This window comes from Lepisosteus platostomus, chromosome 25, assembly GCF_059453375.1.
Source record: "Lepisosteus platostomus isolate fLepPlt1 chromosome 25, fLepPlt1.hap1, whole genome shotgun sequence".
In the NCBI taxonomy this organism is placed as follows: domain Eukaryota; kingdom Metazoa; phylum Chordata; class Actinopteri; order Semionotiformes; family Lepisosteidae; genus Lepisosteus; species Lepisosteus platostomus.
In genome coordinates, this window is record NC_142635.1 from 1367811 (window position 1) to 1390741 (window position 22931).

The following is a 22931-nucleotide window of genomic DNA, read 5'->3' on the forward strand; positions in this document are numbered from 1 at the left end:
GCTCTAGCAGTGCTGTCCTGAGGCTGGTTGTGTGTTGTGTGTATTGTGCTGTGATGTGGTTGAGTCTGGGTTGTGGTGCTCTAGCAGTGCAGTCCTGAGGCTGGTTGTGTGTTGTGTGTATTGTGCTGTGATGTGGTTGAGTCTGAGTTGTGGTGCTCTAGCAGTGCTGTCCTGAGGCTGGTTAGTGTCGGTGTGGCTCAGCTCAGTGAGCCTCAGAACCAGCTGGCTCAGGGGGCTCTGTTTTGGGCTCAGCAGGGCTGTGTGGTGGCAGGAGTTTTGGTCGCTGTTTGTCTCTCTCCTCTCTCAAGTTCAAACAGCTTTATTGGCATGACCGGTAAATTACAGTGTTGCCAAAGCAGATACAATCAAAACAACTTCTGCATATGTTTATAACAGTAATACATCATTGGACTTTTACATACAACACACAACACATCATATGTGCTGTATCTCTCACCTCAGTACAATTCAATTCCAGCCACTTTCTTGGCATGACCAAAGAATGAACCACTAGCCGAACATCTACATACAGACATCATAATACATTTACATACAAATATGGAGCATATTTGAGAGACAGACTCACTGTTCCTCTGCATCTCTGTCTGTCACCTCTGTCACTGTTTCTCCCCACTGGCAGTGGGAGCACAACCTGTCCTCTCTGGACAGTCAGGTCTGCCTGTGTCCAGTTTCTCTGGCCTGGCTGTGGTCACTGAGCCTGTCCTCTCTGGACAGTCAGGTCTGCCTGCGTCCAGTTTCTCTGGCCTGGCTGTGGTCACTGAGCCTGTCCTCTCTGGACAGTCAGGTCTGTCTGCGTCCAGTTTCTCTGGCCAGGCTGTGGTCACTGAGCCTGTCCTCTCTGGACAGTCAGGTCTGCCTGCGTCCAGTTTCTCTGGCCAGGCTGTGGTCACTGAGCCTGTCCTCTCTGGGCAGTCAGGTCTGCCTGCGTCCAGTTTCTCTGGCCTGGCTGTGGTCACTGAGCCTGTCCTCTCTGGACAGTCAGGTCTGCCTGTGTCCAGTTTCTCTGGCCAGGCTGTGGTCACTGAGCCTGTAGTTCCTCAGGGTCTGTTTCTAATTCGGCCCTGCACCTGTTGTTAGGTGTTTTTCTCTGCACACGGAGGATTTTTCTACAGAACTCCATGTGCAGAGTTTCTGTGGGGCGTTTGTCCCATTGAGTGTAATCCTGGTCTGTGAGGGGACCCCACACTTCACTGCCGTATAGGGCAATAGGCTGGATTAAACTTTCAGATAATTGGAGCCAGATTCCTGTTGGTGGGTGCCTTCTCCCTCAGTGCCTTCACTGCCAGGTCAGAACTCTCAGAAGAGCTGATGGTGAGACCGAGACATGTGGAGCTGGTGCTCCAATGTTGCTGTCGAGCGTGACGTGGCACTGGCTCAGTCCCTACCCCTCCTGGGCGATTCTGTTACTGTGGCTGTGCTGGTCAGTATGTCGGTCAGAGCATCAGTGTGCCAGAGCGTCGGCGGGCCAGAGGCAGGGACAGGGGGAGAGCAGGGAATGATGGCCGGAGCCCTGCAGGCACCCATGCGGACGACGGGAACAGGGAGTTACCAAAGAGAGGAGGACCAGCTAGGACAGCCGCTTTCAATTCTTGCAATATGGTTAAATACAAAAAACCCAGATACGACCTCAGGAAAGCCATCAAAACAGCTAAATACAACTACAAAGTAAAAGTCATATCTTCACGGCTGCAACACATGGACCATGTGGAGTGGTATACGCACCATAACAGACTACAAAACACAACCCCGCTATATCACACAACAGTCCGCCTCTCTTCCCGATGAGCTCAATTCATTCTACGCTCGGTTTGAGGTCAGTGACGCAGATCCAGTCAGGAAGATTCCAGAAATCCAAGACGGAAACCCACTGATCACATCCAGAGCGGATGTGTCAATTTTTAAAAAGACCAATCCACGCAAGGCTCCTGGCCCTGATGCCATCCCTGGCCGCGTTCTGAAGGCATGTGCAGACCAGCTGGCAGATGTCTTCTCGGACATTTTCAATCTCTCTCTAGCTCAGTCTATAGTTCCTTTAAGAAAACCACCATTGTCCTTGTTCCTGAGAAACCCAGAGTCAGCTGCCTGAATGACATCAGTTATCATGAAGTCCTTCGGGCAGCTGGTCAAAGCACACATCACCTCCTCACTGCCTGACACCCCAGACCCGCTGCAGTCTGCATATCGCCAGAACAGGTCAACAGGAGATGCTATTGCCTCTGCCCTCCCACACCTGGATAAGAAAGGAACATATGTGAGAGCGCAGTTTGTTGATTCAACACCATAGTGCCCTCAAAGCTGGTCATAAAGCTCCAGGACCCGGGACTGAACACCTCCCTCTGTAACTGGATCCTGGACTTCTTGACAGAACTCCCACAGGTGGCGACGGTGGGCACCAACATATCCTCTACCCTGACTCTAAAAACTGGAGCCCCCCAAGGCTGTATGCTTAGTGCTGTCCTCTACTCCTTCTTTACCCATGATTGTGTCGCCAGGCATGACTAAAACTCCATCATTCAGCTTGCGGATGATACAACAGTCATCGGCCTGATCACAGATGGTGAAGAGCCTGTGTGCAGCATGGTGCCAGGAGAACAACCTCTCTCTGAGCATCAGTAAGACTAAGGAGATGATTGTAGACTATAGAAAACACCAGGGAGGAGATCACACACCTATCTACATCAATGGGACTGCAGTGGAGAGGGTCAGAAGTTTTAGGTTCCTGGGAGTTAACATCTCGGAGGATTTAACCTGGACCCACCACACCAACACCGTGGTCGAGACAGCACGGCAGCACCTATTCTTTCTCCGCAGGCTAAAGACATTCGGCGTGCCATCACATATCCAGGCCAGCTTCTACAGGTGCACTATTGAGAGCATCCTGACTGGCTGCATCACTGCCTGGTATGGGAGCTGCTGCTCCGCCCTGGATCACAAAGTACTGCAGAGGGTGGTGAAGTCAGCGCAGCTCATTACCGGCTGTGAGCTACCAAGCACCCAGGAGATCTACTCAGCTAGATGTCTGAAGAAGGCCAGGTCCATTCTCAAGGACCCCAGTCATCCCAGTCACAAACTGTTTTCCCTCCTACCGTCCGGTAAACGGTACTGAGCATTTGGCCCAAGTCCAACAGACTGCGGAACAGCTTCTACCTCCAGGCAGTAAGACTGCTAAACAGCCAGCCTGCAGCTGCTTCAGCAGGTCACCTGCAACGGCTACACGGACACACAGTCTTCACTGTCTTCAGCACAACCCCACTACTTGTATATACTGCACACACCATGGACACACAGCTGCTCGACTCGTATTGAGTTTTATTCCACTTCTATGACATCTATTATTACGTAACCTTAATTTTGTGATTTTTGTGATTCTTGTGATTTTTGTGAGCTCGCAGAAAAGACGTCATTGCCAGCAGCTACTGCTGCACGCGGTCTTCTTGTGATTTGATCACTAAACTGAGATTTGATTTGAAGACCAGAGGCCCAGAGGAGAGAGCGGAGGGCACACAGGAGAGAGGGGAGCCCCTCAGCCCTGGAGGAAGAGTCCCGAGAGGCGCCGGGCGAGGAGGAGGACGGCAGTGCACGCTCGTCTCACATCCGCTGCTGGAGACGGAGACGAGGGCGGTGGGCTCTTGGCACGGCTCATCGATCCCCTGCAGACAGACCCACAGGTCCCAGAGCCGCCGCTGAAGCTCGTCCGCCATCCCAGTCCGCCCATCACACCGCAGGAGCGCCGCGGACTCATTCAAGGACACACTCCAGCCGCTCTCCAGCCCCTGGAGCGGCGCAGGACACGCTCCCCGGGGGAAACGGACAAGGCGTCACCAGCGAGAAGGTCAGATCCCACAGCCGGACCACAGGAGCTGCGTCTCCCAACTCCCACTCTTGGTGTGGCTCAAGCTCACACGGGTGGGAGAGATGTGCTCAGAGGGACAGGGGGACAGGGGGACAGGGGACCGATACGAGAGCTGCTCTCTGCCTTGGAGTCGTTGATCGATGGAAATCTCTCCGCAGGGAAATCGGACGGAGAGAGGTTAGGTCATGTGAAAGCAAGCCAATATTTGTCCAGCCTTAATTACAGCAGATGGGCTCGGCCTGACTGTACTGGTCAGCTGCTCCCGGAGAACGAACCTCCTCCCTTTGCGAGACCATCAGGGAAACGTCCAGGCCAGTGGGACACAGAAGCACCAGCCGTCCGCTGAAGCGGGCAGTACCAGCGACGGCCATCAGGTGGCAGCACCGCGCCACACACAGCAGCTGGGCTTGAGAGCACAGCAACAGTCCGTCTCCTCTCTCAGTGCCTCGGGCTCCTGCTCCATCGTCCTTCTCCGGACAGGGGCTGGCCCAGCTGAGACTCCAGCAGATTGAGCGTCCTGGAGACAGAGACACAGAGAGACTGGGGTCAAAACACGGTACACTGCGGCAGAGCCCAGACAGACCGGGGTCAAAACACGGTAGAGCCCAGTGAGATTGGGGTAAAAGCACAGTACAGAGCAGTAGAGCACAATGAGATGAAGGTAAAAGCACAGTACAGCGCAGTAGAGCCCAGTGTGTGTGTGTGACAGTTTGCTCGTTCATTAGTTTGCAGGTTATTTAATCAGAGAGAGCTCGTTAATAACCAGGGAAACGTCCTCCCCTTTAATTAACTCTGGGAGGGAAACCACGAAGCACAATGGACATCCAGGCCATGTGTCTTCGTTAAAACCCAGAAATTAATTCAATTAAGGCAAGGAGCCCAAGGAGAGACGCTGTTATTTACCACTTGATTTATGAAAAACCTGGAACCTGACAGCAGCAGCACAGCTGTGCAAGTCAGCGAGCAATCGGCTGTACCTGTTCTACTCCTTTAACTTGAATTTACTCCTGGCTCCTCTTGAGAGACAGATGCACTGACCCTGATCCTGGCTGGGACAGGAGATCACACACTGTATTATTATTATTGAGAGACAGGCTCACTGTCTGTTCCTCAGGCTGGGACAGGAGATCACACACTGTATTATTATTATTATTATTATTATTATTGAGAGACAGGCTCACTGTCTGTTCCTCAGGCTGGGACAGGAGATCACACACTGTAGTATTATTATTATTATTATTATTATTATTGAGAGACAGGCTCACTGTCTGTTCCTCAGGCTGGGACAGGAGATCACACACTGTATTGTTATTATTGAGAGACAGGCTCACTGTCTGTTCCTCAGGCTGGGACAGGAGATCACACACTGTATTATTATTATTGAGAGACAGGCTCATTGTCTGTTCCTCAGGCTGTGACAGGAGATCACACACTGTATTATTATTATTGAGAAAGAGGCTCACTGTCTGTTCCTCAGGCTGGGACAGGAGATCACACACTGTATTATTATTATTGAGAGACAGGCTCACTGTCTGTTCCTCAGGCTGGGACAGGAGATCACACACTGTATTATTATTATTGAGAGACAGGCTCATTGTCTGTTCCTCAGGCTGTGACAGGAGATCACACACTGTATTATTATTATTATTGAGAGACAGGCTCACTGTCTGTTCCTCAGGCTGGGACAGGAGATCACACACTGTATTATTATTATTGAGAGACAGGCTCACTGTCTGTTCCTCAGGCTGGGACAGGAGATCACACACTGTATTATTATTATTATTATTATTATTGAGAGACAGGCTCACTGTCTGTTCCTCAGGCTGGGACAGGAGATCACACACTGTAGTATTATTATTATTATTATTATTATTATTATTATTGAGAGACAGGCTCACTGTCTGTTCCTCAGGCTGGGACAGGAGATCACACACTGTATTGTTATTATTGAGAGACAGGCTCACTGTCTGTTCCTCAGGCTGGGACAGGAGATCACACACTGTATTATTATTATTGAGAGACAGGCTCACTGTCTGTTCCTCAGGCTGGGACAGGAGATCACACCCCGTATTATTATTATTGAGAGACAGGCTCACTGTCTGTTCCCCAGGCTGGGACAGGAGATCACACACTGTATTATTATTATTGAGAGACAGGCTCACTGTCTGTTCCTCAGGCTGGGACAGGAGGTCGCACACTGTATTATTTTTATTATTGAGAGACAGGCTCACTGTCTGTTCCTCAGGCTGGGACAGGAGATCACACACTGTATTATTATTATTGAGAGACAGGCTCACTGTCTGTTCCTCAGGCTGGGACAGGAGATCACACACTGTATTATTATTATTATTATTATTATTGAGAGACAGGCTCACTGTCTGTTCCTCAGGCTGGGACAGGAGATCACACACTGTAGTATTATTATTATTATTATTATTATTATTATTATTATTGAGAGACAGGCTCACTGTCTGTTCCTCAGGCTGGGACAGGAGATCACACACTGTATTGTTATTATTGAGAGACAGGCTCACTGTCTGTTCCTCAGGCTGGGACAGGAGATCACACACTGTATTATTATTATTGAGAGACAGGCTCACTGTCTGTTCCTCAGGCTGGGACAGGAGATCACACCCCGTATTATTATTATTGAGAGACAGGCTCACTGTCTGTTCCCCAGGCTGGGACAGGAGATCACACACTGTATTATTATTATTGAGAGACAGGCTCACTGTCTGTTCCTCAGGCTGGGACAGGAGGTCGCACACTGTATTATTTTTATTATTGAGAGACAGGCTCACTGTCTGTTCCTCAGGCTGGGACAGGAGATCACACACTGTATTATTATTATTGAGAGACAGGCTCACTGTCTGTTCCTCAGGCTGGGACAGGAGATCACACACTGTATTATTATTATTATTATTATTATTATTATTATTGAGAGACAGGCTCACTGTCTGTTCCTCAGGCTGGGACAGGAGATCACACACTGTATTATTATTATTGAGAGACAGGCTCATTGTCTGTTCCTCAGGCTGTGACAGGAGATCACACACTGTATTATTATTATTATTATTGAGAGACAGGCTCACTGTCTGTTCCTCAGGCTGGGACAGGAGATCACACACTGTATTATTATTATTGAGAGACAGGCTCACTGTCTGTTCCTCAGGCTGGGACAGGAGATCACACACTGTATTATTATTATTATTATTATTATTATTGAGAGACAGGCTCACTGTCTGTTCCTCAGGCTGGGACAGGAGATCACACACTGTAGTATTATTATTATTATTATTATTATTATTATTATTATTATTATTATTATTATTATTATTATTATTGAGAGACAGGCTCACTGTCTGTTCCTCAGGCTGGGACAGGAGATCACACACTGTATTGTTATTATTGAGAGACAGGCTCACTGTCTGTTCCTCAGGCTGGGACAGGAGATCACACACTGTATTATTATTATTGAGAGACAGGCTCACTGTCTGTTCCTCAGGCTGGGACAGGAGATCACACCCCGTATTATTATTATTGAGAGACAGGCTCACTGTCTGTTCCCCAGGCTGGGACAGGAGATCACACACTGTATTATTATTATTGAGAGACAGGCTCACTGTCTGTTCCTCAGGCTGGGACAGGAGGTCGCACACTGTATTATTTTTATTATTGAGAGACAGGCTCACTGTCTGTTCCTCAGGCTGGGACAGGAGATCACACACTGTATTATTATTATTGAGAGACAGGCTCACTGTCTGTTCCCCAGGCTGGGACAGGAGATCACACACTGTATTATTATTACCACCAAGAGACAGGCTCTCTCCTCTCCCTCCCTGCTCCTCCTTGCCTATTTTGGCGTGCCTGTGCCAGGTATTTGTTCAAATTCCTCACACCCTGCTGGGATAGGTATGTCCACTCCTCCTGCCTCCCAGCCAGGCTGCTCCTGTCAGACACACAGCCAGCGTGTCAGCGCTGGTCCTGCCTGCCTGTCTGTCTATGTCTGCAGCAAGAGCACACAGAGATATAGAGACAGACACACAGACAGGACTAGAGAAGAATGAATAATAAGCACTACTAGAGCACAGCTGTCCCATGTCCCAGAGCACACAGAGGAGAGAGAGAGAGACAGAGGAGAGAGAGACAGGACAGACAGAGAGACGGAGCACACAGAGAGGGGAGAGAGAGAGAGAGAGAGAGAGAGAGAGAGAGAGAGAGAGAGAGAGAGAGAGAGAGAGAGAGAGAGAGAGAGAGAGAGAGAGAGAGAGAGAGGACAGACAGAGAGACGGAGCACACAGAGAGGGAGGAGAGAGAGAGACAGGAGAGACAGAGAGGAGAGAGAGAGGGGCCTGAGGAAGAGGGGAGGCGACAGCTGAAGAACAGATTTCAACAGAGTGACGGGAGAGAGAGAGAGAGAGGAGGGAGAGAGGAGGGAGCAGGACTGGGAGCAACAGGGGCCAGTCAGACAGCCTCCAGCAGGACAGAGCCGACCCACTGATGCCCAGAACTCCAGACGGGCCTGACCGGACCGGGACACCGCAGAACCCCCCTCCCCTGTCCCCGATCTCCAGCGGCCTTCTGCCTCCACACTCAGGTACGCACTCATTCATAATAATAATTCATATTACACCACCACAGCCATTAACAATGACATTAAGAACAAGTGGCTCAGGTGGGGAGCTGCCTCAGCAGGCGCAGGCTGCAAAGGAACACGTACAGGTTTATTCCTGCTGAAAACACAACGTTTCGGCCGCGAAGCCTCCTTTCACTTGATCCTTTGCATAATAACAATAACAATCCCACCACAGTCACTAATCACATTAATCCCACCACAGTCATTAACAATATTAACACCAATACTAACGACAGAGCCCCTGTCCCTGCCTCCGCGCTGAGCGACTGACCGATTAACACCAATATTAACGCTAATACTACTCTTCCTCCTCACCACACTAACAGAGCCCCTGGCCCTGCCGGAGACAGACCCCCGCGGACACTCACTAACCCCCACGCGTGTCGGCCGCTCGCTCTCTCGCTCACCCGCAGCAGCCGGGTATATAGCGCCTTCAGCGGGCGGGCGCCGGCGACGAAGACGACGATGATGAAGCCGAGGGTCAGAGACAGGTGCGTGCAGGTGCCGTCAGTCCGGGGGCCGTGTCTGCGTGCCTGTCCCGCAGCCCGTGGATCTCCGCCCCGTGTCCCAGACCCACTGGCGTGCCTGTCCCGCGGCACCTTGGATCTCCGCCCCGTGTCCCAGACCCACTGGCGTGCCTGTCCCGCGGCCCGTGGATCTCCGCCCCGTGTCCCAGACCCACTGGCGTGCCTGTCACGCGGCCCCTTGGATCTCCGCCCCGTGTCCCAGACCCACCGGGCTGCGCGTGGCGGGGCAGGAGCACGGAACAGCCCTGCACGCGTGGGAATGAGCTTCCGTGACGGGCTTAATTAATTAGCACTGGGCCGCAGCCGTGACTTCCGGGTGCGGTTAATGAGCAGCGCCGGCCGTGATGAAGATGATGGTGATGGTGAAGAGTGATCTGTCGCTGCAGCTGTGTGAAAGTAAAGCGCACCCGGGCTGACAGTCTCTGAGCTGGATTCATTGATCGGGTCAATCCGGGAAGCGCGTGGCCGGTTAACTGATCGATTGATTAATTGATTGATTTGATTACCCTCGGGAAAGACGTCGGTTGTCGTCACCACGACCAGGAGCGTCACCACGCGGAGCTTCGTGTGAGCCGGCGAGACCTCCGGACCCGGGTCCGAGACATCGGGAGACAGCTGTGCTGCCGGCCCGCCTGTCCGGGGCTGGTGATTAGTGAACTAAATAGCAACAACGACGACAACAACAACAACAATAATAATAATTATTATTATAATTATGATTATTATTAGTGTAACAAAAAGGGCTGCCCAGGCTGAGGAACCCGGGTTCGAGCCCAGGCGAGGGGCGAGGGCAGAGGCCAGAGAACAGCGCTATTCCTGAAATTAAAGCCCCCCTCTGTCTGGCCCACAGGTGCTGCTACACTGCCAGGACAGCGGCCAGTGCCTCCCACCCAGGAGCTGAGCTGACTGAGCGACTTCTCCTCTCTCCCTCCTCCCGTCTCCCTCCCCCCATCTCCTCTCTCCTGTCTCTCCCCTCCAGTCTCCTCTCTCCTGTCTCTCCCCTCTCCCCTCTCTCTTCTCTCTCCTCCCGTCTCTCCTCTCCCCTCTCTCTCTCGTCTCTCTCCTCTCTCCGGTCTCCTCTCTCCCCTCTCTCTCCTCTCTCTCTCCCCTCTCTTCATCTCCTCTCCTCTCTCTCCCCTCTCTCCGTCTCCTCTCCCCTCTCTCTGTCTCCTCCCCTCTCTCTCCTCTCTCTCCTCTCCCCCCTCTCCTGTCTCCACTCTCTCCTCTCTCTCCTCTCTCTCTCCTGTCTCCCCTCTCATATCTCTCTCCCTCTCCTCTCCCTCTCCTCTCTCTCCCCCCTCTCCTGTCTCCACTCTCTCCTCTCTCTCTCCTGTCTCCTCTCTCTCCTGTCTCCTCTCTCCTCTCTCTCCTCTCCAGTGCCATGGACCCCTCCCCCTCCCCCTCCCCCTCCCCCGCCACCCCCCCGCCAGCCCTCTCCCTGCCCCCCTCGCCCGCCCCCCCGCCCAGCCTGGTCTCCACGGTGCTGTTCTGCGGCGCTCTGGCGCTGACTGCGCTGCTGGGCATCCTGGGTAACCTGTACGCGCTGTGGCGACTGCGGGGCGCAGGGGCGCGGGGGGCCCACTCGCTGCGTCCGCACATCGCCAGCCTGGCGCTGGCTGACCTGCTGTACCTCGGCACGGCCCCCTTCATCGTGTACGACAGCCTGGCGCCGGACTGGGCCTTCGGCGAGCTGGGCTGCCGCCTGCTGCCGGGCCTGGACCTGCTCACCATGCTGGCCAGCGCCTTCACGCTCAGCGCCATGAGCCTGGCGCGCTACCGTGCCGTGGCGCGGCCGCTGGCGGCCTCGGCGGCGCCGCCCGGCGCCCTGCGGCCCGCGCTGGCCTGGGCGCTGGCGCTGGCGCTGAGCCTGCCCATGATGCTGGCGCTGCGGCTGCAGGAGGGCGCGGCGCGGCGGCTGTGTGCGCCCGCCTGGGACGAGCGCAGCTCGCGCGCTTACCTCAGCCTGCTCTTCTGCAGCGGCATGCTGGCGCCGGGCCTGGCCGTGGGCGGGCTGCACGCGGGGCTGGCGCGGCTGTACCGGGCCGCGCTGCGCCGCGCGCCCAGCGCCCACCCGCCGCGCGCGCCGCGGCCCCGGCTGCTGCTGCTGGTGCTGGCCATCGTGCTGGCCTTCTGGCTCTGCTTCCTGCCCTTCTGGCTCTGGCAGCTGCTGCCGCTCTACCGGCCCGACGCCCTGCGGGCGCTGCCTGTCCACGCCCAGGTGTCCGTCAACCGCGCCCTCACCTGGCTCACCTACGCCAACTCCTGCCTCAACCCCTTCTTCTACACGCTGCTGACCGGCCCCCGGGGGCGCCACCGTGCCCGGCCGCCAGCACCTGGCGCCCAGTGTCCAGCCCTGTGCCCAGTGTCCAGCCCGGCCGCCAGCGCCCGGCGCCCAGTGTCCAGCCCTGTGCCCGGTGTCCAGCCCGGCCGCCAGCACCCGGCGCCCAGTGTCCAGCCGTGTGACCAGCCCGGCCTCCAGCACCCAGTGCCCAGTGTCCATCCCGGTGTCCAGTGCCTAGTGTCCAGCAGGCCTCCAGTCCAGCACCCATTGTCCAGCCCAGCTCCCCGAAACCAAGGGAGCTGGGAATTGCCTGAGGCCAGAGTGACCACAGTGTCCACACTGACTGGACTCACAGAAACCAGTGTCAGCACTGTCCACAAGGAGGAGAGTGACCACAGTGTCCACACTGACCGGACTCACAGAAACCAGTGTCAGCACTGTCCACAAGGAGGAGAGTGACCACAGTGTCCACCCTGACCGGACTCACAGAAACCAACGTCAGCACTGTCCACAAGGAGCAGAGTGACCACAGTGTCCACACCGACCGGACTCACAGAAACCAGTGTCAGCACTGTCTACAAGGAGCAGAGTGACCACAGTGTCCACACTGAGCACCGGACTCTCAGAAACCAGTGTCAGCACTGTCCACAGGGAGCAAAGTGACCACAGTGTCCACACTGACAGGACTCTCAGAAACCAGTGTCAGCGCTGTCCACAAGGAGCAGAGTGACCACAGTGTCCACCCTGACTGGACTCCCAGTGGCCTTCCCCAGGACTGCTGTGCTGAGAGTGGATGATTATTTATTTATTACTGCTGGAGCTCAGCGTGTCCGAATTTCTTTCTGGAGCTGTGCTGTGGATGACGGAATACAGGTCTGGAAAGTTACAGCTCTGTGTCCTGTTCTTTCTTATTCTGTCTGCTTGCTTGTGAACGTCTGTGGCAGTTTATTTAGAAGCCCTCCTGTCCTGCAGTGCTGCACACAGTGACCAGGGTGTCCACACTGAGCACTGACCACAGGGAGCAACACTGGAGCAACACTGGAGCTGTCAGCCCCCAACACTAATCCTCTGTGTCTCACTCTCTCACCCTCCTGTCTCACTGACACAGGGACTGTCACACTCTCTCACCCTCCTGTCTCACTGACACGGGTACTGTCTCACTCTCTCAACCTCCCATCTCACTGACACAGGGACTGTCTCACTCTCTCACTGACACGGGTACTGTCTCACTCTCTCACCCTCCTGTCTCACTGACACAGGGACTGTCTCACTCTCTCACCCTCCTGTCTGACTGACACAGGTACTGTCTTACTTCTGCTCAGAGGACAGGGCTCAGTCCAGTCCTGCTCAGAGGACAGGCCCAGTCCAGTCCAGTCCTGCTCAGAGGACAGGGCTCAGTCCAGTCCAGTCCAGTCCTGCTCAGAGGATAGAGGTCGGAGGAGAGTGGGCTGAGGGGGTGGTGCCCTCTTGTTTGGCCCAGATGTGTGCTGGCAGCTGCAGATGTTTTCCTTGCAGTGAGGCACAACACAGGCTGGCAGGGAACACAGACATGGTTGAAATGAAAATAAAAAATATCCCAAATAATAAAAATATTCCGATGTAGGAGAGGCACCGCGTGCCAGGGACTGGGCAGCACCAGCGTCTCCTCACACTGCTGGGGCAGGGCTGCACTTGTCCAGCACATCGCCCACAGCGCCACCCTGTGGACGAGTGCTGTACACACAAGGAACACCGCCATCCGGATGTCTGTGAGGCCGACTGAAACCTGCAGCTCTCCCTGAAGATATGAAAGGGCAGAAAATAAATAAAACACATACGTGCGACTTTTCTCAAGATTATTTTCCAAGCAATGTAAAATAGATTAATATCTAACTCTAGATTAGAGAGAGCATAAGAATATCAGTCACACTTCATCAGTGACTCAAGTCCCAGTACAGTAGAACAGTCTGTTACAATAGGAGCTACAGTCCCAGTACAGTAGAACAGTCTGTTTCAGCAGGAGCTACAGTTCCAGTGCAGTAGGACAGTCTGTTACAATAGGAGCTACAGTCCCAGTGCAGTTGAACAGTCTGTTCCAATAGGAGCTACAGTCCCAGTGCAGTAGACCAGTCTGTTACAGTAGGAGCTACAGTCCCAGTCCAGTAGACCAGTCTGTTCCAATAGGAGCTACAGTCCCAGTCCAGTAGAACAGTCCTGTTCCAATAGGAGCTACAGTCCCAGTGCAGTAGGACAGTCTGTTACAATAGGAGCTACAGTCCCAGTGCAGTTGAACAGTCTGTTTCAGTAGGAGCTACAGTCCCAGTCCAGTAGACCAGTCTGTTACAGTAGGAGCTACAGTCCCAGTCCAGTAGAACAGTCTGTTCCAATAGGAGCTACAGTCCCAGTCCAGTAGACCAGTCTGTTACAGTAGGAGCTACAGTCCCAGTCCAGTAGACCAGTCTGTTACAGTAGGAGCTACAGTCCCAGTGCAGTTGAACAGTCTTGTTACAACAGGAGCTACAGTCCCAGTGCAGTACAACAGTCCTGTTACAATAGGGGCTACAGTCCCAGTATAGTAGACCAGTCTGTTACAATAGGAGCTACAGTCCCAGTACTGTGCTGTTCTATACTCTCTAATTTATTTTTGCTGTGGAGAGTCCTGCCAAGTCAGTGGTGCGTGTGTGCCTGTGTGCATGTGTGCGTGTGCGCTTGTGTGCTTGTGCGCGTATGTTCGCTTCTCTGCGTGTGTACGTGTGTGCATGTGTGCTTGTGAATGACTGCACTGTGCTGTCTGAGGACATGCTGTTCTGTGACGCAGGAGGGCGTGATGTTGAGACACTGCGGTCAGCAGTCTGGGAGACAGCAGGGAGATGAAGAGTTCTCTCAGGTCCTGATCGTAGCCTAGTGCTCACTGACAGCACTGCGGACCCCCAGCTCAGCTCACTGACAGCACTGTGGACCCCCAGCTCAGCTCTCACTGACAGCACTGCAGACCCCCAGCTCAGCTCTCACTGACAGCACTGCGGACCCCCAGCTCAGCTCACTGACAGCACTGTGGACCCCCAGCTCAGCTCTCTCCAGTGCAGACCCCCAGCTCAGCTCTCTCCAGTGCAGACTCCCAGCTCAGTCTCTCCAGTGCGGACCCCCAGCTCAGCTCTCACTGACAGCACTGCGGACCCCCAGCTCAGCTCTCTCCAGTGCAGACTCCCATACCGACTGGACTGAGGTGCTGTAGGCCCTGCTGTGCTAGCAGTGCACTGTGCTGCGGTTGAGGACAGTGACCTGGCTGCCGGATTCTGCTGTCCGTGGGCCCGGCGGTGGTCTGGGTGGAACAGGAGGGATGGAGCCCAGCTGCCTGCACAGGGCCTGGAAGGGCCGTTTCTCTCTCTGTGTTTCCTTGGCAGAGCCCTCAGGAATGCTCCTCCGCGCCCCCCTCATCCCCTCCCCTCCTCCAGCGGTCTGCGGCTGGAGCAGGTGCCCCTCCCCTGGGCTGGCTGCTCAGGAAAGTCCCCTGCTGGGCAGGCGAGACTAGGCCGGCTCTCGGGCCAGGCGCACGCTGAGAGGATATGAGAGACCTTCTTTCTCTGGGACAGGGAGGAAAAAAGACACTTTGAAACTCTGCCTGCGCCCCCTCTCCCCCCTCCCTCCCTGCTCGCTCTGTCATCTGTTTTCTGTCTCTTCCTCCTACACTCCTCCGCCAATCTGTGTGTCTCACAGACTGGATAGCACTGACCACACTCCTCCGCCAATCTGTGTGTCTCACAGACTGGACAGCACTGACCACACTCTTCCGCCAATCTGTGTGTCTGTGTGTCTCACAGACTGGACAGCACTGACCACACTCCTCCGCCAATCTGTGTGTCTCATAGACAGGACAGCGCTGACCACACACCTCCGCCAATCTGTGTGTCTCACAGACTGGACAGCACTGACCACACTCTTCCGCCAATCTGTGTGTCTGTGTGTCTCACAGACTGGACAGCGCTGACCACACTCTTCCGCCAATCTGTGTGTCTGTGTGTCTCACAGACTGGACAGCACTGACCACACTCTTCCGCCAATCTGTGTGTCTGTGTGTCTCACAGACTGGACAGCGCTGACCACACACCTCCGCCAATCTGTTTGTCTCACAGACTGGACAGCACTGACCACACTCTTCCGCCAATCTGTGTGTCTGTGTCTCACAGACTGGACAGCACTGACCACACTCCTCCGCCAATCTGTGTGTCTCACAGACTGGACAGCACTGACCACACTCCTCCGCCAATCTGTGTGTCTCATAGACAGGACAGCGCTGACCACACACCTCCGCCAATCTGTGTGTCTCACAGACAGGACAGTGCTGACCGCACAGGTGATCAGTTAATAAATATTACTTTATTTAATTAAATCAGCTTCATGAAGGCGGAAGGTTTCGGAGTTTTGGGGGGGCTGTTGATATCGGGGTGTCAGTCAGCACTCAGCACGATTGCTTGCAGCTGTGGTTCTGTCCCAGATGTCTCTCTGTCAGTCTGTCCTGATTTCTGCCTGTCACAAACACACACAGAAATACACACTGACATACAAATACACACACACACATAAATACAGACGGACACACACAGACACTCAGAAATACACACTGAGATGCACACAGATGCCTGGCTGGAGTGTGCAGCCACGTGGCGTGAGCTCGCCCAGATCCCCCAGTTCGGTGTCCACGTCCCACCCTACCCCACATGACCCCAGTGTGTTGTACCCTGCTCTTGTGTGGCTGCTGCTGAGCCGATTAATAAAGCGCCAACTGTGTATACTAAAAGAGCCTGAGTTCTTATGTCTGTCCTCGCTGAACACATCAAGATACACAAAAATACACACGGACACACAGAAATACTCACAGAAACACACACAGTTTGGAGGCACGCTGACACACACAGCCTATGGACACAGACAGCGGCTCTTTGTTGGCTCCAGCCCACCTCTCCCCCTCCCGTCCTCAGCTGTCGCACCTCTGTGTCAGCCGCAGCGCTCAGGCGAGGCCCAGGCTCCGCGACCCGGAGGCCGAAGGTTACACAAACCGACACGAATGGAGAAGTTCACACCCAGACACTGCCTGAGACTGTAAATATGGCCTGTCTCTGCGGCGCTCTGTCTCCCTGCCACCTCGCGCTCTCCTGCCTCTCTCCCCGGCCTCCGGTCTCCTCAATTCAATTCCAGGAGCTTTACTGGCAGGACCAGGGCATAACTCGGATGCCAAAGATACACAATTAACACAACATCTACAGACAGTTACAATACAGACACATCATTAGAAATTTACATATAAAACACATAGAGCATTATTGAGAAACAGGCTCACTGTCTGTTCCCCAGGCTGGGACAGGAGCTCACACACTGTATTATTATTATTGAGAAACAGGCTCACTGTCTGTTCCTCAGGCTGGGACAGGAGGTCACACACTGTATTATTATTATCGAGAGACAGGCTCACTGTCTGTTCCTCAGGCTGGGACAGGAGATCACACACTGTATTATTATTATAGAGAGACGGGCTCACTGTCTGTTCCCCAGGCTGGGACAGGAGATCACACACTGTATTATTATTATTGAGAGACGGGCTCACTGTCTGTTCCTCAGGCTGGGACAGGAGATCACACACTGTATTATTATTATTGAGAGACAGGCTCACTGTCTGTTCCTCAGGCTGGGACAGGAGATCACACACTGTATTATTATGATTGAGAGATAGGCTCACTGTCTGTTCCTCAGGCTGGGACAGGAGATCACATACTGTATTATTATTATTGAGAGACAGGCTCACTGTCTGTTCCTCAGGCTGGGACAGGAGATCACACACTGTATTAATATTATTGAGAGACAGGCTCACTGTCCTCAGGCTGGGACAGGAGATCACACACTGTATTAATATTATTGAGAGACAGGCTCACTGTCTGTTCCTCAGGCTGGGACAGGAGATCACACACTGTATTATTATTATTGAGAGGCTGCAACAGGTGTTTGAGTTGTGGTGCTCTAGCAGTGCTGTCCTGAGGCTGGTTGTGTGTTGTGTGTATTGTGCTGTGATGTAGTTGAGTCTGAGTTGTGGTGCTCTAGCAGTGCTGTCCTGATGCTGGTTAGTGTCGGTGTGGCTCAGGTCAGTGAGCCTCTGGACCAGCTGGCTCAGGGGGCTCTGTTTTGGTCTCAGCAGGGCTGTGTTCTCTTCTGTGTCTCTCCTGTCTCTCTCCTGTCTCTCCCCTCTCTCTCTCCTGCCTCTCTCCTGTCTCTACCCTGTCTCTCCCCTCTCTCTCTCCTGTCTCTCCCCTCTCTCTCTTCTGTCTCTCTCCTGTCTCTGGTGGCCTCACACTCATGACCAGTGCTGCCCAGTGGTCTCCCTTCCCAGAATCCTGTTCTCCCACCTGACGGACAGGCTGTGGTCAGGTCCTGTTCCCCAGTCCCAGATCGCACAGCCCCATCATCATCATCATCATCATCACCAACAGCATCACCCACAACGGCCTGCAGCCCGCAGGAGAAGTCATGTGACGGGCCAAATTCGGCGGCTCCCTCTCTCTCGGGCCCCGGCGACGGTGGCGGTGTTTACAGGGGACTCCTGTCAGGACTGAAGGATTAGTCCGAGTAACCTTCATCCCTCGAGTGCCAGGTCTGTCCTGGTGAGACAGGCCGCTCACAGAACCGGAGAGCATTGCCGCAGGCCGGTACACGCCGAGGTGCTCTCCCGCCCTCTGCTGGAGCAGGAGAGAACTGCAGGCTGAGCCCACCGCCCAAGAATGAACCACTGGTGAAATTAGCCTTGACCGCGAGCCTTTAAACTCTGCTCACAGGCTGGTATAGGGGACTCTGGAGTGTCTGTGTCTTTAAACTCTGCTCACAGGCTGGTATAGGGGACTCTGGAGTGTCTGTGTCTTTAAACTCTGCTCACAGGCTGGTATAAGGGACTCTGGAGTGTCTGTGTCTCTAAACTCTGCTCACAGGCTGGTATAGGGGACTCTGGAGTGTCTGTGTCTCTAAACTCTGCTCACAGGCTGGTATAGGGGACTCTGGAGTGTCTGTGTCTTTAACCTCTGCACACAGGCTGGTATAGGGGACTCTGGAGTGTGTGTGTCTCTAAACTCTGCTCACAGGCTGGTATAGGGGACTCTGGAGTGTCTGTGTCTTTAAACTCTGCTCACAGGCTGGTATAAGAGACTCTGGAGTGTCTGTGTCTCTAAACTCTGCACACAGGCTGGTATAGGGGACTCTGGAGTGTGTGTGTCTCTAAACTCTGCTCACAGGCTGGTATAGGGGACTCTGGAGTGTGTGTGTCTTTAAACTCTGCTCACAGGCTGGTATAGGGGACTCTGGAGTGTCTGTGTCTCTAAACTCTGCTCACAGGCTGGTATAGGGGACTCTGGAGTGTGTGTGTCTTTAAACTCTGCTCACTGGCTGGTATAGGGGACTCTGGAGTGTCTGTGTCTTTAAACTCTGCTCACAGGCTGGTATAGGGGACTCTGGAGTGTCTTTGTCTTTAAACTCTGCTCACAGGCTGGTATAAGAGACTCTGGAGTGTCTGTGTCTCTAAACTCTGCTCACAGGCTGGTATAAGGGACTCTGGAGTGTCTGTGTCTCTAAACTCTGCTCACAGGCTGGTATAGGGGACTCTGGAGTGTCTGTGTCTCTAAACTCTGCTCACAGGCTGGTATAAGGGACTCTGGAGTGTCTGTGTCTTTAAACTCTGCTAAACTCTACTAATGAGGGAATGTAGGCTGTCTGTATGAATGCACATAACCACACAACAGTAACAAGCTCAGATCGCAGACAGTGGAATTTGTTAATTGGCTCAGAGAGTAAGACAGGGACACGGGGCAATTCAGAGCTCGTTAAATCTATCAGCAGATTAATTGCCTTCCTTCTGCAGCCCTCAATTCTTCTGCTATTGTTCGTTAACAAAAAGCAATTATTGCCACTCCTCCTTCCAGACACTTGACACTCGCTTCCTGGCCTGTCCATCTCTCCTCATTCCTGTACTTTCATCTACAGCCCCTCTCTCCTCTCTCCTCTTTCCTCTCTCCTCTCCCCCACCTCAATTCAATTCAAGGTGCTTTATTGTCATGACCAATTAGTAAAATCAAAGCAAAACAAATACAATTAACATAAAAAAATCTACAAACATTTACAATAGAGACACAATCATAAGATATTTACATATAAACATATGGAGTATTACTGGGGGACAGACTCACTGTTCCTCAGGCTGGGACAGGAGATCACACACTGTATTATTATTATTGAGAGACAGACTCACTGTTCCTCAGGCTGGGACAGGAGATCACACACTGTATTATTATTATTGAGAGACAGGCTCACTGTCTGTTCCTCAGGCTGGGACAGGAGATCACACACTGTATTATTATTATTGAGAGACAGGCTGACTGTTTCTCAGGCTGGGACAGGAGATCACATACTGTATTATTATTATTGAGAGACAGGCTCACTGTCTGTTCCTCAGACTGGGACAGGAGATCACACACTGTATTATTATTATTGAGAGACAGGCTCACTGTCTGTTCCTCAGGCTGGGACAGGAGATCACACACTGTAATATTATTATTGAGAGACAGGCTCACTGTCTGTTCCTCAGACTGGGACAGGAGATCACACACTGGGCTGCCAGTTTAACTGAGTTCCCTCCTCACTCTCCCAGTAGGATTGGGAGTTGTTGTGATTCTGGAAGGTGTGGGAATCCTAGGATTATATTTGTAAATTTAAGGAATAATGTTTCTCTTATCCCAGAATACTGTATATGTCACAGTGCAATAGAAAGTCTCTCTCCCCTCTCAATTCTATTCAAGGTGCTATACTGGCATGACCAATGAGCAAAATCAGTGTTGTCAAAGCCTCTCTCTCTCCAGTCTCTCTCTCCTCCTAACTCCTCCCTCTCCTTGAGAGCTGATGCCTCAGACTTGGTCTCACGAAGATTCTCAGCGCATCAGGGGCTACAGTGAGCAGGTAGGGTCTGTGTGTGTCTGTCTGGGTACTGAAGAGTCTAGAGCCCTGTGACTGGGCTGTGTGAGTGTGTCCACAGGGACTAGAAGAGTCTAGAGCCCTGTGACTGGGCTGTGTCAGCATGTCCACAGGGACTAGAAGAGTCTAGAGCCCTGTGACTGGGCTGTGTCAGTGTGTACACAGGGACTAGAAGAGTCCAGAGGCCTGTGACTGGGCTGTGTCAGCATGTCACCAGGAACTAGAATAGTCTAGAGCCCAGTAAGTGGGCTGTGTCAGTGTCCACAGGGACTAGAAGAGTCTAGAGCCCTAGGACTGGGCTGTGTCAGTGTGTCCACAGGGACTAGAAGAGTCTAGAGCCCTGTGACTGGGCTGTGTCAGTGTGTCCACAGGGACTAGAAGAGTCTAGAACTCTCTGACTGGGCTGTGTCAGTGTCCACAGGGACTAGAAGAGTATAGAGCCCTGTGACAGGGCTGTGTCATTGTGTCCACAGGGACTAGAAGAGTCCAGAGCCCTGTGACTGGGCTGTGTCAGTGTCCACAGGGACTAGAAGAGTCTAGAGTCCTCTGACTGGGGCGTGTCAGTGTGTCCACAGGGACTAGAAGAGTCCAGAGGCCTGTGACTGGGCTGTGTCAGCATGTCCACAGGGACTAGAAGAGTCTAGAGCCCTGTGACTGGGCTGTGTCAGTGTCCACAGGGACTAGAAGAGTCTAGGGCCCTGTGACTGGGCAGTGTCAGTGTGTCCACAGGGACTAGAAGAGTCCAGAGCCCTGTGACTGGGCTGTGTCAGTGTCCACAGGGACTAGAAGAGTCTAGGGCCCTGTGACTGGGCTGTGTCAGTGTGTCCCCAGGGACTAGAAGAGTCTAGAGCCCTGTGACTTGGCTGTGTCAGTGTCCCCAGGGACTAGAAGAGTCTAGAGTCCTGTGACTGGGCCGTGTCAGTGTGTCCACAGGGACTAGAAGAGTCTAGAGCCCTGTGACTGGGCTGTGTCAGCATGTCACCAGGAACTAGAATAGTCTAGAGCCCCGTGACTGGGCTGTGTCAGCGTGTCCACAAGGACTAGAAGAGTCCAGAGCCCAGTAAGTGGGCTGTGTCAGTGTCCACAGGGACAAGAAGAGTCTAGAGCCCTAGGACTGGGCTGTGTCAGTGTGTCCACAGGGACTAGAAGAGTCTAGAGCCCTGTGACTGGGCTGTGTCAGTGTGTCCACAGGGACTAGAAGAGTCTAGAACTTTCTGACTGGGCTGTGTCAGTGTGTCCACAGGGACTAGAAGAGTCTAGAGCCCTGTGACTGGGCTGTGTCAGTGTACACAGGGACTAGAAGAGTATAGAGCCCTGTGACTGGGCTGTGTCAGTGTGTCCACAGGGACTAGAAGAGTATAGAGCCCTGTGACTGGGCTGTGTCAGCATGTCACCAGGAACTAGAAGAGTCTAGAGCTCTGTGACTGTGCTGTGTCAGTGTCCACAGGGACTAGAAGAGTCTAGAGTCCTCTGACTGGGCTGTGTCAGTGTGTACACAGGGACTAGAAGAGTCTAGGGCCCTGTGACTGGGCCGTGTCAGTGTGTCCACAGGGACTAGAAGAGTCTAGAGCCCTGTGACTGGGCTGTGTCAGTGTCCACAGGGACTGGAAGAGTCCAGAGGCCTGTGACTGGGCTGTGTCAGCATGTCACCAGGAACTAGAAGAGTCTAGAGCTCTGTGACTGTGCTGTGTCAGTGTCCACAGGGACTAGAAGAGTATAGAGCCCTGTGACTGGGCTGTGTCATTGTGTCCACAGGGACTAGAAGAGTCCAGAGCCCTGTGACTGGGCTGTGTCAGTGTGTCCACAGGGACTAGAAGAGTCCAGAGCCCTGTGACTGGGCTGTGTCAGTGTGTCCACAGGGACTAGAAGAGTCTAGAACTCTCTGACTGGGCTGTGTCAGTGTCCACAGGGACTAGAAGAGTATAGAGCCCTGTGACTGGGCTGTGTCATTGTGTCCACAGGGACTAGAAGAGTCCAGAGCCCTGTGACTGGGCTGTGTCAGTGTGTCCACAGGGAATAGAAGAGTCTAGAGCCCCGTGACTGGGCTGTGTCAGTGTCCACAGGGACTAGAAGAGTATAGAGCCCTGTGACTGGGCTGTGTCAGTGTGTCCACAGGGACTAGAAGAGTCCAGAGCCCTGTGACTGGGCCGTGTCAGTGTGTTCACAGGGACTAGAAGAGTCTAGAGTCCTGTGACTGGGCTGTGTCAGTGTCCACAGGGACTAGAAGAGTCTAGAGTCCTCTGACTGGGGCGTGTCAGTGTGTCCACAGGGACTAGAAGAGTCTAGGGCCCTGTGACTGGGCTGTGTCAGTGTCCACAGGGACTAGAAGAGTCCAGAGCCCTGTGACTTGGCTGTGTCAGTGTGTCACCAGGAACTAGAAGAGTCCAGAGCCCTGGGACTGGAGCTGGTGGTTGATGCTATCAGTGGTATCAGGACAGAAGCCCCTGTGTCCTCAGCTGTGATTATTCTATGAGTCTCCTCTCTCTCACTCTCTAGTCATGCGACCCAGCTGCCCTCTGACCTTTTCTCCGGGGGTCACCAGCTCGGATCTGGTGGAGCGAGGGGTAGTTCGGGGTCGTGACCTCTTCACCTTTGTGACCTCGGCTGCCTCCCACATGATGCGTACTCTACAGC

General features: G+C 53.3%; 1 protein-coding gene across 1 annotated transcript; it reads left to right on the forward strand.

Annotated features, from left to right (window-relative positions):
- The first annotated feature begins 10418 nt into the window (after window positions 1-10418).
- Window positions 10419-12204, forward strand: uts2r3 (urotensin-2 receptor 3). The gene has a single exon (XM_088620101.1). The coding sequence runs from the start codon at window positions 10419-10421 to the stop codon at window positions 11775-11777; it is 1359 nt and encodes a 452-aa protein (XP_088476227.1). The 3' UTR covers window positions 11778-12204.
- The last annotated feature ends 10727 nt before the right edge of the window (window positions 12205-22931 follow it).

What these genes read in the sequence shown, in the direction of transcription:
- uts2r3 (XM_088620101.1), top strand. Translation starts at nt 10,419, where the DNA reads ATGGACCCCTCCCCCTCCCCCTCCCCCTCCCCCGCCACCCCCCCGCCA.